Raw genomic sequence first — 16,743 nt, 5'->3', positions numbered from 1 at the left:
TTAGATGAATCCAGAAACTTTCTGCAAGCAACAGTGGGAAAACAATGCAACACTGACTTTCACTTAATTAGTATACCTTGTACTTTCACATAGTGAGGGGAAAATGTTCTGACATGCTTTAATTTGGTTTATTTTGTTTCACATCAATAGCGCCCTCTGGTGGCTTAATGTAGGCATTTGTTTTCTGCTCCTATTTTCTAACAAAAACAAGAGGAAGTTCATGTAAATAACTAGAATTCCTCTATAAAAACAGCAACATTCTTATTTTAAATGGGTGGTAAAACACGTTTTTTCGAAGGCTTGATTGTGTTTGTGGGGTGCACTGTAACATGTGTTCATACTTCGTTTTTTTAAAAAAATTGCATTATTTTTCATATATTTTACCTTTATTCTACACCGCTCTGTGCCTCCTTGTAAAACGGTCTGATGGCTTTCGGGTTCTATGAAGCCAGTCCCTCAAAAATAGCAATGGGCTTTGAGCTGTGGCCCAGTGTGTTGTGATTCGCTAACCACCTAGTGCACGTTTTTCGGAAACGTCACGCCCCTTACCTTTACCAGTAGTCTTATTTAATATTCTCGGAGGAGGTGTTTATGTAAATATTGGGCTTAGTGACGTCAGCCGGCCGTTTGCTGTAGTCCTAAGAAATGGATTTCTTTAAAAGCAAATATCTCCCTTTGCTTAAAACTTTGAACATTGTAACTTTGCAGATATTTATGCTCAAACAGGAACATTACACACTAGCTAAAGTTAGAAAAGTGAAATCGTGTTTTACCACCACTTTAATAATGTTCCAGTTACAAATAATTAAATTGCCATTCATTTTTATACTGACATTTTTTGTTTGTTTAATTATTTCCCCCAGATTTGGAATAAACACATTCAAGCTTTAAGGTCAAATCATACTATAAAGTGAATGACTGAATAAATAATATGAATAAATAAATACAGACCACATGGAAAACATATTCTATATTCACACAAGACATGTGAATCTAATCTAAAATGCCTGCTTGCACTATTTCTCTCTCGTTCTCATTTACTTACCTGTTCACTCACTCACCTTTTTCACCATCCTGTATTCTTGTTCTTTGATGTAAAAGGATTTGATTGCTGTAACACCAAATGCATTTCAATGCTGTATTGCAAAATGACTGAAAAATTTGCGGTTAGGAAATCCGAACTATAAATTATTTCGAAAAAATATTTCTACGAATCATAAAACTGTAAAGAACAAGGAGGTATATGTCTTGTACAAGTACTCATATGTTTGCATGTTACAGTCTTTCAAGTTACAGGTTTAAAATAGTGTTGAATTTTACGTTACTTCTTTCAAAAAGGAACCTACAAAATCCAAATGAACAAGACTGTTAAAATAAATAAACAGAATTTAAGGTGTATGGCCACACACTATAAAGAGCAAACAGAAAACTGGAAAGAAAAAAAAAATTTGAAGCAGTGGATAGAAAAACACTATATATGGCAACATATACTTCCACTGAAATGATAAAAAGAAATATTACTCAATTACAGCATATCAAAAAGCAGATACAAATCCTCCAGATACTGGTGATATCTAGATATGATTAATACACAAAAAGGAGGTCATTGAAATTTATTTGAACTAGACCTTATACACCAGACACTACAGCACAACCAATAATAATATAGAAACAGTGTACAGAATTTCAACTTAACAAGGCATAGAATCATAATCGCAGATTTGTGTCAATTCCTAGAAGAGCTGTAAAGAGAAAGCTGCTTAACGCTGGACTCAAAAGTACAAATGCATTTCAAGACTTTTTTGTCGTTGTCGCTCGAGCTCCACACCAATTCTTTTTCTCTTCTGACCCTGGATCACTCTGGCTCCTGTATTAAAATATCTTTGATTTACTTATGTGGAAGGATTGATGGATTTAGACGTGAACTTATTTCACTCTCAAACAGATACAGATATAAAATAACGGTCTACATTACCTTTCTTTTTTTTTTTTTTTTTTAAAGGAACTGTTTCAGCTGCAAACAAAGCAAGAAAAAAGCAGGGAGTTCAAAACCCTGTACTTGAACAAAAACTGTGCAACATTTTACATATGCTAATGATTCATTACTTGGTGAGAAAGTGCTCATTCTTTCAGTGGAATCTCCTTTCCTTCAGAATGAGTGCTTGTCAGTCCATCATTTCACTGGCATTACCTGCCAAAGAGTTTAAGAAGATTCATGAAACATCTCAAAAATGTATATTATAAAGAAAAAGTTTTCAGATCAATGTTACTGAAATGATTTGTAGGTTTCATGCACATCCTAAACCTACTGGATGGAGGTTCTTTATAAAGAGTCAAAACTGAACTCAAATGTGTCCAAGTTCAGCTGCTCTGTAAAAGAACCTGGTGGTGGAGAGAATGAAAGTGTCATCGCCTCTTCAGTGTCCAGAGGATTTTGGTTATCGTTTGATTCCATCATCTCAATGTTCTCCATGATTTCTGAATTGGCTAAACAGTCTAGAGAATCGACTTCGTTCTTGCAATCAACTGTAGCCATTTCCATTCTTCCACAGTGTTCTTCTGCTTTTGAGTCTACAAGTGGTTCTACTTCGAGATCAAAAGGTGGTTGTTCAGCCTGTGCTCCTCTGTTTGCAGATGGCTCCTCACACTTCAAGCTGGAGACGTCATCCAAGTGTTTATTGTTTGTATCCTGCTCCTTTGTTGATTTTTTATTTAGAGTGGTTATCAAACTTCCCGAATCAGCTTTAGAGCCTTTTTTACAGCCAACTTTATTGCCAACACTAGAAACCCTGCTTGCCATAGTGCTGCTGCCATAGAAAATGTCAAACAAGTCTTTTGCTTTTGCTGCTGCTAGACTTGGATTTGGCTTGACTGTTTTGGAAGCGTAACCACCGAAAGTCTGAAGTTGAGGAGGAGGACGGACCATGACCGTCAGTTTGTGTTCCTCCTCAGGTACTCCAGGAGCAGCTACATCAGACTCGAGAGTAATCGTGCGTTCAGTAGGAGCTTTTACCTCGACGGTCTTAACCTCCTTCACTGTGGCTAATGGAGTTGTGACAGTTAAAGTAGATGGTATGGAGACAGATGCAGATGTAAGGCTGGATGAGTTCTGAGCTGCAATTTCCAATTTCACTTCCTCACCACCAAATGCCTTAGAGCTTAGTTCAGCTGGCAGAATGTCTTCTTTCTCTGCTTGTTGTTTTATCACAGTTTCAGATTTGCTGCTTTCATCCATGGCTGGTTCAGCTATGGAGGGTGTGTCAGCAGAAAAAGGTTTGTTTTGCCCAACATTAGACTTCCTCTGAATATTAGAAGGGGTGGGTAAATTAGGCCGAATTTTGACCTGATTATAGGCTACCCATTCTTGGGAAGGGGCGACAGATGTTTTACCCAGCAGTTTGATAGCAATACTCTTAGCAGCAGCGACAGACTTGGAAAAGGGATCCTGATCATCAGAGTCTTTACTTGCTACTTTAGTTACAGCACTCTCCTCATCTTCCTTTATAAATTGCGCTGCAATTTTCTCAGCTTCCTTCTCCAGTGCAGACTTTTCAGGCTTTTTCCAAGTGAATTTTCCAAAGACAGCACGTGAAGTGGCCTCCTCATTCTTTTTGCGAAGTTTCGCCAACATGGCTGGGCTCGGCCCACAAAAAACCTTGGGAGCCTCACAAGGCTTCTCAGGGTCGATCTTAGCATCTTTCAAAGTAGACTTCTCTCTTTCATCTCTGTGACCTCCTTTTTGGTGTTGCTTTTTATCCTCCTTTTTCCCATATCTTGGCCTCTCCTCTTCCTCCTCCTCTTCCTCCCATTTTGATTTTGCTATTTTTAAAGCTTCTTCCTCCCTGTATTTTTGTCTCCTGTCTTCCTCAGTTTCATGTACATGTTTGTATTTCTTGTCATCCCCTTTCCGATACCTAGATTTCTCATCCTCATTCCTGTAACGATATTTCTCATTATCGTCTCTGTACTTGTACTGATTTTCTTCCCTGTATCGGTATTTGTCTTCTTCAGACCTGTATCTCTCATCATCCCCTTTCCTTTGTCTGTACCGCTCTTCCTCGTCCTTTCTAAACTTGTTTCGCTCCCCTTCCTCTTTTGTATACCTAGCCATTTCCTCCTCTTCTTTTCTACATTTGGTCCTCTCAACCTCCTCTTTCTTACATTTAGGTTTATGCTCTTCCTCTTTGATGTATTTTACTTTTCGTTCCTCTTCCTTGATGTGTTTGGGTGTATTCTCATCTTCATTCTTGCATTTGGGTTTTTTTACTTGATCTTTGCTGGACTTGGAGTTTTTCTTCTCATCCTCCGAGTCATCATCTTCATGCTTTCGTTTGTGATCAGTTTGCTTTTTTTCACTCTCCATGCCAGCTTGGCGATCAAGGTTCCTCCGCTGTTCATACAGTGGGTTCTCGTACATTTGTTTCTATTGTGGAAATAAGAGAAAAATAAGGCAATCAACCTTCCAATAAATCCCAGACAAATAAACACACTTTATAGACGTTCAATCCAGTAATAATTGTGTATGTTCAAATATATTTGATCCAAACATTCTGGCATACAATTTGTGGTTCAAACCAATTAGATGCTTTAAATGTACTCCACCTTCTGTATAGGCCTAAGGAACAAGCCAAACCATTACAGTGAGAAAATGCATTTGTCCACACTTGAGTTTATTCTTGCCCTTTAAAATTAACTCATTTAGTTTGTTTCATTTACACAAGTGATTAAGAGGTGGTTAGTTATGATTTATAATGAATAATAGTTAATAGTTTGACATTTTCAAAATTGATTAATTCATTCAAAAAATGAATTAATGCAATAAGCTTTGCGTTGGATTGAATAAAGCACAATAATACAACCACGCTTCTTATGCAGAGTATATTATTTACATTTCTGGCATTTAGCAGACACCCTTATCCTTAGATTTTATTTAAATTTATACAACTTAGCAACTGAGGGTTAAGGGCCTTGCTCAGGGGCCCAGAAGTGGCAGCTTAGTGGACCTGGGATTCAATCTCATGACCTTCTGATCAGTAGTCCAACACCTTAACCACTGAGCTACCACATTATATCATCTACAAACTAATAACATTGGTTTTAAGCTTTTTACTTGATTGTACTGATCTCCTCTAGAGCAGTGTCTATTGTCTTTATTGCTGCCAAATTCAAATGTTAAAAAGATTTAAAACTAAACTCTGAAATGAACAAAATAAATAAATTTTATGTATGTGTATATATATATATATATATATATATATATATTTTTTTAATGAGTAAATTACCTTGTACTTCTCGTTGTGCGCATGGCATGTAACATGGGCCTCTGCACAAATAGGATCTCCGAAAAAAGCTTTACACAACTGGCAGAAAAATCCTCGCACAGGCAACACAAATTCAGAACCTATGGGAGAGAAACACAGCAAGGTGACAAGTGACACATAAAAAGTCACACTAATCCCACCCTCACATTTAGAGCACTGTAATTACACCTAAGGTTAATGGTAGGGTCTCCGATTTTTGAAAGCCAATGTCGACATTTGAAATCACCAAAACAAACACGCCCCTGACCCAAATGGGTCCCACCCCTGTATTGATAGCTCCGCCAACACATACATACGTAACCCAGGCAACTAATGGAAAGAAATGTGTCTTTATCATAGCTGAAGGGGAGAACAATATGATTGCAGATAAACAAACAAGCAAAAATGATACACAAGCATAATCATGCAAAGGACGGCATATATTAGTTTTGTGAAACAAAACAAGCTGCCTCTCTACATAGAAAAGAAGTGTTATTTGTGTAGTAACAGCGTTTAACTCAGGAGTTATTGACTCGGGAAACTCCAATCTGTGAAAATGCGGCCAACTTCCCGCTCCTTCAGTTCTCTCCAGCGCTGGAAAGCTGATCCTATATTAACACGAGTCCTACTTCTTGCCTTATCGTAAGCCTTTCTTCCCTTTCTTTCTTTGTTTTTATCCTCCATGTTAATGCTAATCCCACTTTCTGCTAATGTCACACATGCGCACTGAACACTCTCTTCGCCCATATTGACAAGCCCCGCCCCTTTCTGCTCATTGGCTACACGTTTGTTTTGTTTTTTGTTTATTAGTCGGTCCAACTCAGTTTTCTGAAGCATTTCTCAAAAATTGGAGACCCTACATTTAACTATTTTCACTTTAGTCTGTGGATAAGAGAGTAAAGCTTCTACCTTTTGCTGGTTTAGAAATAAGTTCGCCTGTAGGGTTCTTCTTCTCATGCTCAGAATTTGAAGCCCAAGGTCTGATATAGGGATCCAAAGTCTTTAAACAAAAGAAAAAATAGATGACTTATTATTTAATAAAACAACAGGCGGAGCAAAGTGACAACAAAGGACTGCGTATGATTAAATATGAATAAAGGCATTAAGTATCCCTATAAGAATATAGGAAATAATGAGCATTTACCTTTCTGTGCATTTTGCTGTGCAAGTGTGTAAAAAAATCAAACATGGAACCACTAGTAATGTTGCAGTTTTTGCACCAGTGGTTTCCTGCATCGTAGTACTCAAATATCTCAGCTAATGAATCCGATCTTGTGCCGGATTCCGGCGCTGATGACTTGGTAGCCTAGTTTAGGAAGGACAAATGACATGTTAGTAAGATGCCCAGAAACCCAACTGAAAGGGAAAAAGCAGCAACAGATTTTGAAAAATAAATAAATAGACCTTGATTCCCTATTAATGAAGTTTGGCAAAGTAATCTTACCTTTGTATTTTAGGCCATCTGTGCTCCGGCTGAGAGGAACCACTGCTCTAGTTTCAACTAAGTCTGTAAGTAGATCACTACTCCAGGTCACAGACAAAGAGCAAACCTCTAAACTAGCGTAGGAATTCCCTGACAGGATTATTCAAGTATGTGGAAAACCAAAGATGCTGATAAAGCACAGCTCCTTTAGAGGACATTCGAACATTCGATGTTGTAGAGATCTGGAAGCGATGAGTGATCGTTTTCATCAAAAGGTCACTGCCATTTGTGACTAAATAAAAGAGTTATTATAAATATTTTTATCTTTTTCGAAATTGAATAATATCTATAAATGTGCCAGTTTTCTTTTTAAGGAAGCTCACTAGTCAGTCTTTTACTTGATTGTACTGATACTGAATGCGAGTAGTTAAAGGTGCTATACAAATAAAATTCATTGAAAATTTGAAAATCTACATTTTGGGAGTTCATCCTTATTAACTATATTTGTTCACTGCTCTGTATGTAGATAAATGCAGCAGAATTTCTCCATAAATTCTCCAAAAGAACATGATAGTCTTGTATTCAAAATTCTTTGACAATAAATGAAGAAAATATTACTGACAATTAGTTTACCATCGCAAAGCAGCCCCTGCTGCCATTGTTTCCACACGTACAAGGCACGGATCATGAGTATGCATGCGTGGAAAACAGCATTGTGCAGTGGCGTATGCTGCGACATTCATGGCACAGGTCAGGAAATGGTCTGGTTTACTTCAAGAAATACAGAAGCTCTCTTAACATCTCTAAATTCAATTCAAGATTTAAACGTTTCCCTGATTCATAAGACACCCCTGAAATGTACGGGCAAGACTAATTTCAGGTGAAAGTAGAGATGTGCATTCGGTTAACAAGCATACTGGACACAAAAACACAACAACCCCCCCCCCCCCCCCCCCCCAAAAAAAAAAAAAAAAATTATATATATATATATATATATATATAAATATATAAATATATATATATATATCCCACGTCTGAGACACTGCTGGTTAAATGAGATATTTCTTCATATTTTCAGTAACAAACACCCTATAACTATTGTAGGTATATTATTGTACAAACAGTAATAAGAGAAGATTGGCCAGTCTCTTCAGTAGTGGGTGGAGGTAGGATTAAAAATGGGGGATAAAAAGGGGAAGGAAAAACCGCCTCATGCACACCTCTCTCTCAATAAACACAATGGGGATAAGCAGCACAGAGAAAGATTTTCAACCACTATTGTTCATCCTCATTAAAACAGAAGTACATCTTTACTCCATGTAGGTATCAGCAGTAGTAAGTCAATCAACATTAAATATAGAAATGATCAGCTACAGCTATATACATTTATTAAGAAAAGTGCCAATGCTCTTGGGGACAAAAGAGCAGAAACCTCAACTCAATCTGATTTAAGAAAAAAAGAAGGGAGGGGCTGAAATCAGATTCCATAATGATTTCTTTTAAATTCATTGCACCTTTAGTCGAATTTTAAAAAGAAATCAAGAATTTAGAAAGAAAATAATAATAATAATAAATTCATTTTATTCTTTGTTTTACTGACTACAGTTTGATTTTGTCTTAGACAATTGTCAATTGTCTTAGATTGTCTATAAATACCCTACGGTTGTAATAATGTAGAACCATGTGTTGTACGCTGAAATGTTTAACCCATGCTTTGGTATTTCCGAATTCTGTTCGAGGATTCTTATTGTAAAGCTGCTAAAAACAAGAACTGAATATAAAATGTAAAATTCTCTCAACTCAAAATAACATGAATTCAAAAACAGGCTCAACTGAAGAATTATTCTGTTGTGCACTATAACTATAGCCGGGGTCACACTGTGCGATCCTGGCCATAATTTGGTCGTCTTTTTTTGAAAATCCTAAAAGATTTCTACACTCTTAGGATAAAATCTGTAGTCTTTGATCGCTGTTTTGACCTGGTCACTGACTAACGATTAACGGGCATGGCGATTTATTTTTCTTCCTCCGAAGTTCTGGCATGTGAAGTGTGAAGTGTGGCATCTCCTACGACGAGCGTCAAACTGGGAACCAATTGGAGCGTCGAACTGGATGACGCACTTAGCATGACTTCAAACCACCTCAGAGTAGATGCCAAAACGAGTCAGGTACAACAGGAAAAGATACTAACTGAGTTATGGAGGGAAAAGGATTGCTTGTATGACGTGTCGATGCTATATCATGACAAGACTAAAAAGGATGCGGCATAGAGAAAGACTGTTTTTGTTTGCTGCCACCTACCATTTTAGCGAGAGAATGCGCGACGGAACACGTCATTGATCGATGATGTAAAAGCCCGTACCCCGAAGTCTTGACTGCTGTACAGTCTGACATGATGACAACTGAGATCCTACAGTGTGACATGGGCATCATGTTCATACAGTCAGACAAGCAACAATAGCAAAGGATTCTAAAAAATCACATAGTGTGATCCCGACTTAAAACAGGGTTGGAGAAATCATTATCTCAGACATTGGAGACGAGCAGATTTTGGGTCCAGACTAGGGCTGGGCGATAAAATGATAAAGCTATGTATCGCGATAGACACGTGATCGATATCAATAAAAATGTGTTCGATAAAACGGTCAATATTTTTTATTCTTCGTCAAAAGAAAACAGAGTTTGCGAAGCAAGTTTGGTTGCATTAACAAAGGCACTCACTCTCTGGTAACCTAGCAACTTAGGGAGTGACACTAACAGCCAATCATGTAACAGTATCAAGTTTGGTTGCACCATATCGTGCACTATTTTATTACACTTTATTAAGCATTTCGTACATTTTCTTTCATTTTGCACCTTAAATGTTAAGAGATAATTGTTAAGTGTACATTGTGACTTATGTTTACATTATAATTATTTGAGTTTTCCTGGTTGTTGATATTTCTGTTTTAATAACTGAGGGGATTATGATCAGAGGAAGGTTAAGTTTAAAATAAAAATGTTTAAATGTAATATATTTTTCTCCTGGTCCTTATTTTAAATGGGCCATAAAAATATCAATAATTATCGATATCGACCAATATGAAACACTGATATCGTGATACAGTTTTCAGCCATATCGCCCAGCCCTAGTGGAAACTATAAGATTTCTGTTTGTAGCTTCTCAGTAAACAAGCAGTTTCAGAAACCAACAGAAGAAAAATAAAATGTTCCTTACTGACTTTCACTAGCACTTATGAATGGAAAAAACAACAACGTGGTTAAATCAGGGGTGTCCAATCTTACCCAGAAGGGGCAGGTGTGTGTGTGTGTGTGTGTGTGTGTGTGTGTGTGTGTGTGTGTGTGTGTGCGCAGGATTTCATTAAAAAACAAGATAAGCTGATTAAACAGGAATCGACTGTGGCGGCTGCTTGAACGGAACCTGGATCCAGACTGGCCCTTTGCAGAAGTGACAAGATAAACCTGACTTAAATAAACCATCATATAGAGAGGAGGGGTTTTACCAGTTCCCTTCCTTTCTGAACATACCCACTAGCAGCAAAAGTAAATCTACCTGCGTGTCAGACGTGGCAGATTTAGATTTCTCTGGACTTTTGGACTCTTTAGACTTGCTACGTGAAGGTCCGTGCTCATGTTCTGCAGAGCTCTGAAGGTTTTTGTGGTCCAGCCCCAGGATTGTTGCCACTTTCACTAGTTCTTCATACTTCTTCTCTGCTGCTTCGTGTTCAGTGCGCAGACTGGATATCTGGGCCATCACATCCTCTTGAAGACGACCAAGCTCCATAAGGATGGGATCCTTGTGACCATCTTTCTCCCTTCGCTTTTTCCTTAGGAGCTCCCCTATGGTACAAAACAGTAAAATGGCAATTAATGAACAAGCATCATTAAAGAATCCCAATCACCATATCATTTTAATGTTTATTAGAATATGCAGGGGAATACCTTGCTGCTTTCGCAGTTTCTCCAACTCTTTCAATAGACTATCTTTTTTCTTCATTCGGGATTCTCTGTCCTTCTTCAGCTTTTCAAGCTCTTCAGTAACCTAGCAATGATACAGTAGTATTTAAGCCTTGCACTGAGTAATAGGCAATACCCCAAGTGCATTTAATAGCTTTAAGAGCTAATTTAGAGCACTTTTGAAGATAATTGACACCAACAATATTGACCTCAAATGACAAAAGAGACAATGGCAAAAAAAGACACTAAAACAGAACTTTATGTCCTGCTAGAGAACTCTACCACTAGAGAGCACAGAATGGGACTGATGAATACCCCTTTTCCACCAAATACAAACACAAATACATCAACAATGCTCCATGTAATTTGTATAAACGGAGGTTGTAATCGAGAAAATACATAACATTATTTTATCATTAACACAGAAAAAGTTAGCCTTAGCATGTACTATCATGTGTGCTGATAATCATATTGAGGAAAAGTAAAAGTGTATTAAACATTAGTATACTTAAGGTACATGATCAAATGCACTAACAGTAACCCTGCCCCAGCCCCTGACATAAGCGATTCTTAAGTCTAGACCAGCAACGTTTTGGTGCTACTTAAGAACCACTTTTCCAGGTTTAGAGCCGGTGCTTTGGCTGTGGAAAAAGAAAGAACTGGCTCTAAATTAGGCTCTGGCTCCGAACCAGCACTCAAACTGCCTCGGTGGAAAAGATGCATAAGTGACAGCTGCTATTACTGCAGATTTAACGTTAAGTTACATACATCACCCTGTGTACATATGTTGTGTGCATATGCACGTGAAGGAATTTCAACAAGTGGCAGACAGTTACTGTCACCAACACACTTGATTCAGTTGATTTGAATAGCGCTGTTAACAATTCACTTTGTCTATAGAAAGAAGACAAAACTATCCAATCAATAAGCAAAATGAACTGGTTTCAAATAGACCAGACAGCCCCAGGCCTGATTACTGGTCTGTTGGATTTGCAAACCACAGTGAGAGCCATTATCTCCAAAAGATAAACTAGTAGTGAATCTACTCAGAAGTGATCAGCCTTGACAACTCAGCCAGGAACAGCTGAGTTCCTGTTTTTTTTTTTTTTATATAGTAAAATATGTTAGGAATCATGCTAATAATTTTTCATTATCTAAAACCACCGTTTATATTTAGGGCATTTGGCTGATGCCAGCCTGTAACACTGGTGACTGGGTGCTCTTACGATGCTGTCAGTGACACCAGGATGCTTTATCATTCACAGTATAAAAGTGGGCATAACCAGCTCTGACCACCTCAACATAATGATCAGCTTGTAAGACTCAGAATGGAGTCGAAAGACAAAAAGAACTGAAACTGAAACCTCATAACTGAAACATCATAAATCTGAAACCATACCACCTTTTTTGCTTAAAGGATGCCTTCAAACATCTATCCCTTTTAAAATGTACTGCTTTTTCAATTGCAAAATAAATAAATCTGCAGCCTAAAGAAGTCTTGCAGCAGAATTTATGCCATAACATTTTTCTGTGTGTCTGGAAAACTTTCACAGATAATGACTATAGTTACCTTTTGCTTTTGTTTGGCATTATTCTTTTCTTCAATTACCCTCCTCTGGTTTCCACTGCAGGCAATTGTCATGCTCTGTAGCGGGTCCACCTTTGGGCCTATGGGAAGAAACAAAACATTCAAATATGTATTCAAAATGCAGGATAAAATTTAAGTAGTGACAATGAAATAAACAAAGATGTTCACCTTTTTTATCCATCTCTTGAGTTTCATTTGAGACTGTATTGATTACTTTCAAGAAGCGCCGGTCTACGGCAGGGGAACTGTAGTCATTCATGGGATTTTGAGGAGGCATTGTCAAACTAGGAGGTGGGTACATGGGCCAGCCTTGTGGCATATATGGTATGTAGTTCCCATAAGGATCATAGCCAGGTGGAGGGTAGTTGGGAGGCATAACTGCACGTGTGTGTGGCTGCGGATAGGGAGGCATCTGATGGGCAGGGTGAGCTGGGAAATTATTTGTTTCAGGTTTCACAACTTCAGGAGGAGGGGGACCTGTATTACGCCACGGGCTCTCGTCAGCTTTAGTGCCAGGGCGAACCTCCCTCTGACTCTGGCTGTCTGATCGTGATGCAAGTCTTTCAAGAGGAATGGATTTCTTTCTGCCACGACTTGAGGTGCGCTCATAGCTGCTGCTCCGACTACGACTGCTTCTCCTGCTGCAGCTGCTTCCCTTGCTTCTACTCCTACTCTGGCTGTTACTATTGGAACTTCTGCTGTAGCTCCTGCGCCTGTGATCAGACTGCTGTCTTTTGACAGCCGACTGCTTACCAGGATTCTTACCTTGGAGGCGCTCTTGCGTCCTGGCAGCCATCTTGCTGATCTCAGCTACCCCCAGGTCAAGGCCAATAGTTTTAAGGAGATCTTGTATTTTCTCATATTCCTCCACTTCTGCCCTAACTTGAGCATCATGAGTCCCGGTTGCTGGTGGGTTACTGTGAGGTTCACTATCAAGATGCTGCCCGGCTGTGGCTGAAGAATAGCATTTATCCCGATACTTGCTTTGTTTAGTTATTTGACTTTCATCTTTTTCAGGATGCCCATGACTAAAAGAATGCCCATAATCTTTCCGATGTAGATCATGTACAACTGAAGTCTTTGGTTCATGATACAGCACATCAGGTGCAGTTTTCTCATAGACATCCAATAAACTACACTGTCCAGATTTAGACACATCTTTTGCTGGTAATTTGGCATCCTCTTCTTCATCCCCATACAGGAACTTCTCTTCATCTTCAATATCCGTAAAGCTTTTCTTTTTGTCTGGTGCTTGGGTTACTGCCTCTGCCATCACACTTAGTAGCTGAGTAAAGTCTGTATGCTCCTGGCTGCTGTTTTCATGAGGGAGAGGGAACCCATGCCCACTCTCTTTAGTTGGCTGTAGTTTGCTTATGAGCTCTTCAAGTGCACTGACATTAGAATTTTGAGCCAGCACTGATGCCAGCAAGTCTGGGTCCATGTTTTTAGTCACTGCACATAATATCTGTTCCGCATCCTTTGAAAGACCACTGCCCGAATTCCCTTGTGGAGAGTCCGTACTCTAAAACCATTAGATAACTAGAATTAGATCTTCAACAAAAAATGATCTAAAACAGACTCCTAGCTATGGTAAATGAAACAATGTGCTTATCTAATACATAATCTAGACCAGCACAAAATCAGAAAATCATTCACTTAGAATGAAATTATACTTTACCTGTGTTATCATTGGAGAATCTGTTTCAGAGGAGTCAACTCTCTTTTTCAAGATGGATTTAGTAGGCATCGACAGCATGTCCTCCAGTTCTTTACGTCGACGGGCCCTCTCTAGCTCTCTAAAGTCTTCCTTGTTTCTCTTACTGTCGTTGCTACAGCTACTGCTGCTGCTTCCACTGCAGCTCCGGCTCCTACCCTTGCTCCGGCTCCTGCCCCTGCTCCTTCCCCTGCTCCAGCTCCGGCCCCTGCTCCTTCCCCTGCTCCTGCTTCTGCTGCATGGTCTGCTCTTGCTCCGTGCCCTGCTCCGTGCTCTACTCCTTCCCCTGCTCCTGGACCTACTCCTACTTCTGCTACGTGGTCTGCTACGTCCTCGACTCAGCGCCCGACTGCGGCTCACCGCACGACTACGGCTCCCTGCACGACTACGGCTCCTGCTGCGAGGTCGACTCCTGCTGCGAATTCTGTCCGGAGAGCGGCTCCAGCCCCTGCTCCTACAATGGCTCTGACTGTGCCTTCTTGAACCACGTTCATTGTGACCCTCATAGCTTGACCGTTGTGGAGAATAATCTCTGTGGGGGGATTAAAAAAACAAACAAAAAAAACAATCCATCCGTTCATTCAGTTGTTTACGGTTATTCAATAAGTGTGTGTTAGCTTCCAACCCCCAAATTTATAAAAGTTATGTGATGAGTACAACATTCTGGTGAGTGGGAAATATCCAATAACCAATGACCAGTTTAAGGAGAATCGGAGAATCAATCCGATTCAATCCAGGTGAGAAAAATCAATCCAGGTGAGAAATTCTAGCTTATTTTCCATATAAAAAAATAGACTTTACCTGGCATATTGAATCTCTGCTCCTGTGCTCTGGGATAAACCAGTCAACTCGTTGCCCACAGTTATAACAAGACTGTGGTCAGTAGGCAGACCACCATGTGGGGGTGAAGGGGTAAATCTCTGCAGGAAAGTAACAATGCAATTTAATGTCTGTTTTTTTTTTCTTTCTTTCTTTTACCAAATGATGTGTAAATAGAGGAGGACCAGCACCATATGAGGTCCTGTTGTAACCTCAAGTCCTACATACTAGGATGCTACATACTCAAGTCCTACATCAACACATACTAAGCTGCACAGAACTACAGTATGTCAATGATGTGACTAATTTATTCACTAGTATACAGTCTGAATCGCTGTATAAATGCATCCTATTGACCGAGTAGAGTGTAATAATGTAGTCAGCCTACATGGCCGTAGTCTCTAGTGGGAGGCCCATCGCCTCTGAAGTCTTCCGACACTCTTCCCGGTGATGAATAGCGCCTCCTTGGATGCTCCGGGTGCCGACGGTAGCCATGCTGGTAGCCGGTGCTTTCTCGCGCGTGCTCATTACGGTACGGGGCGCTGGGGAACGGACCCGCAGGAGGCGGTGCGCGAGGAGCAAAACCCCGAGACGATGCAGGAGGATATGAACCTCGGTGCGGCCTTGAGCCTCGGTACATGGCGCCAGCCGCCCGCTCCAGCACAATAGGCTCCGGTGGTGTCTGTTTACCTCCTCGGGTCGTATTATATCTGCACACAAAGCAACCCGAATTAAAATGACTGCTCAAAATGAACACATACGTACATCAGAGCTCGTAACCAAATCGTGTTAAAACTACTTCCTGCACAACCATTCGTCTATCTAAACAGGAAATGACGTACCAGCCGCTCTGTGCCAATCAGATTTTTTAAAACATTTTATTCTCTATTATTATTATTATTGTTGTTTACGAGGCTGTGATGAGTGGAGAAAAGGTTGAGATTCAAAATAAAACAAAAGCACAAAGTTTTAATAACGCAGCAAATAAGAGAATGGTACAGAATGATTTCAAGAATATAACATTTTATTTTTGTTATAGATAGATAGATAGACAGATAGATAGATAGATAGATAGAAAAAAATTAATGTAGTTTTTTTGCATTACGTAATTAAAATACACAATTTGTTCACACCTCACAGCTTTGAAATTCCGCTAAGAATTCCACAGAAAAGAACACTGGTCACATCCTGCTTTATTTATTTATTTATTTTTAACAATTTTTAATAATTGTGCAATTCTGATAATTGAATTTACAAAAACATTTATATAAAATACATTTATCTTGCCAAAACAATTTTTTAAAATAAAATAATACTATACTAAATAATAATAATAATATATATGTACGATGCTATTTTTTAAAACACAATTATTAAAACTATAATTATTATTATACACAACCGTTATGCGTATACAATATGAAAATTTTAAAATAAACATGTAAAATCCCACAGGTTGTTATTGTATCTACATATAAAAATGAGCTTGCTTCACGGTTTATTCCAAATAACTGTTTCCTCGTGTGTCAGGTCCATGGGGACGTGCAGTCCAGCAGGTGATCCGAGTATAAACGAGTACCAAGTCTGTCCCCAAAACACAGGGGTTAAATAGTTCCCTTAACACCTGGAGAAAAGAAAGACTGCCACTGTATGGACAGCAAACTGGTGCCATTTGATCATTTGTGGATACGACATTGACATTCATGGATACAATTTTATTAGAAAGTCTATTATAGAAGGCAGAGCGCACATCACATATTTTGAACAGATGTACATACTGTAAATACATTGGTAAGAAATTTTGTACAAAAGAAAGTCTCACACTTATGACACACAACAAAAATGCAAAACTATGTGTGTAATTTTATATACAGTATATATACACACACACACACAAACAATTGCTGTAACCCATAAAAATGTGAATGACAGACACAATGAG

The 16,743-nt window shown here is 39.0% G+C and overlaps 1 protein-coding gene across 4 annotated transcripts; it reads right to left on the bottom strand.

Annotated features, from left to right (window-relative positions):
- Positions 1-1,598: 1,598 nt before the first annotated feature.
- znf318 (zinc finger protein 318) lies at positions 1,599-15,624 on the bottom strand. Of its 4 annotated transcripts, XR_009648594.1 has the most exons (13): positions 15,190-15,624; positions 14,784-14,902; positions 13,947-14,514; positions 12,437-13,790; positions 12,251-12,348; positions 10,666-10,765; positions 10,277-10,563; positions 6,445-6,606; positions 6,210-6,300; positions 5,283-5,401; positions 2,310-4,423; positions 2,107-2,191; positions 1,599-2,014 (listed from the first exon to the last, which is right to left on the bottom strand). XR_009648594.1 is itself a non-coding variant. In XM_060872054.1 (12 exons), exons 1-11 carry the CDS (start codon positions 15,439-15,441, stop codon positions 2,324-2,326), a joined length of 5,250 nt encoding a protein of 1,749 aa, XP_060728037.1. In that variant the 5' UTR covers positions 15,442-15,624; the 3' UTR covers positions 1,599-2,191; positions 2,310-2,323. The 4 variants fall into 4 exon arrangements, 2 of the variants coding, with proteins under 2 accessions (XP_060728037.1, XP_060728036.1); XR_009648593.1 differs by having other exon boundaries at positions 2,107-4,423; XM_060872054.1 differs by having other exon boundaries at positions 1,599-2,191.
- Between the last annotated feature and the right edge of the window lie 1,119 nt (positions 15,625-16,743).

This window comes from Tachysurus vachellii, chromosome 6 (assembly GCF_030014155.1).
Source record: "Tachysurus vachellii isolate PV-2020 chromosome 6, HZAU_Pvac_v1, whole genome shotgun sequence".
Classification (NCBI taxonomy): domain Eukaryota; kingdom Metazoa; phylum Chordata; class Actinopteri; order Siluriformes; family Bagridae; genus Tachysurus; species Tachysurus vachellii.
Note: the sequence above shows the minus strand (reverse complement) of the source record. Positions and strands in the feature narration are given on the sequence as shown.

Coding starts and splice junctions, on each gene's coding strand:
- znf318 (XM_060872053.1), bottom strand. CDS start 15,441: ATGTACCGAGGCTCAAGGCCGCACCGAGGTTCATATCCTCCTGCATCG. Junction 12,349..12,436: donor TCAAGAGATGGATAAAAAAG/GTGAACATCTTT, acceptor TTCTTCCCATAG/GCCCAAAGGTGGACCCGCTA. Junction 6,607..10,276: donor CTGCCACGTCTGACACGCAG/GTAGATTTACTT, acceptor TTCCTAAACTAG/GCTACCAAGTCATCAGCGCC.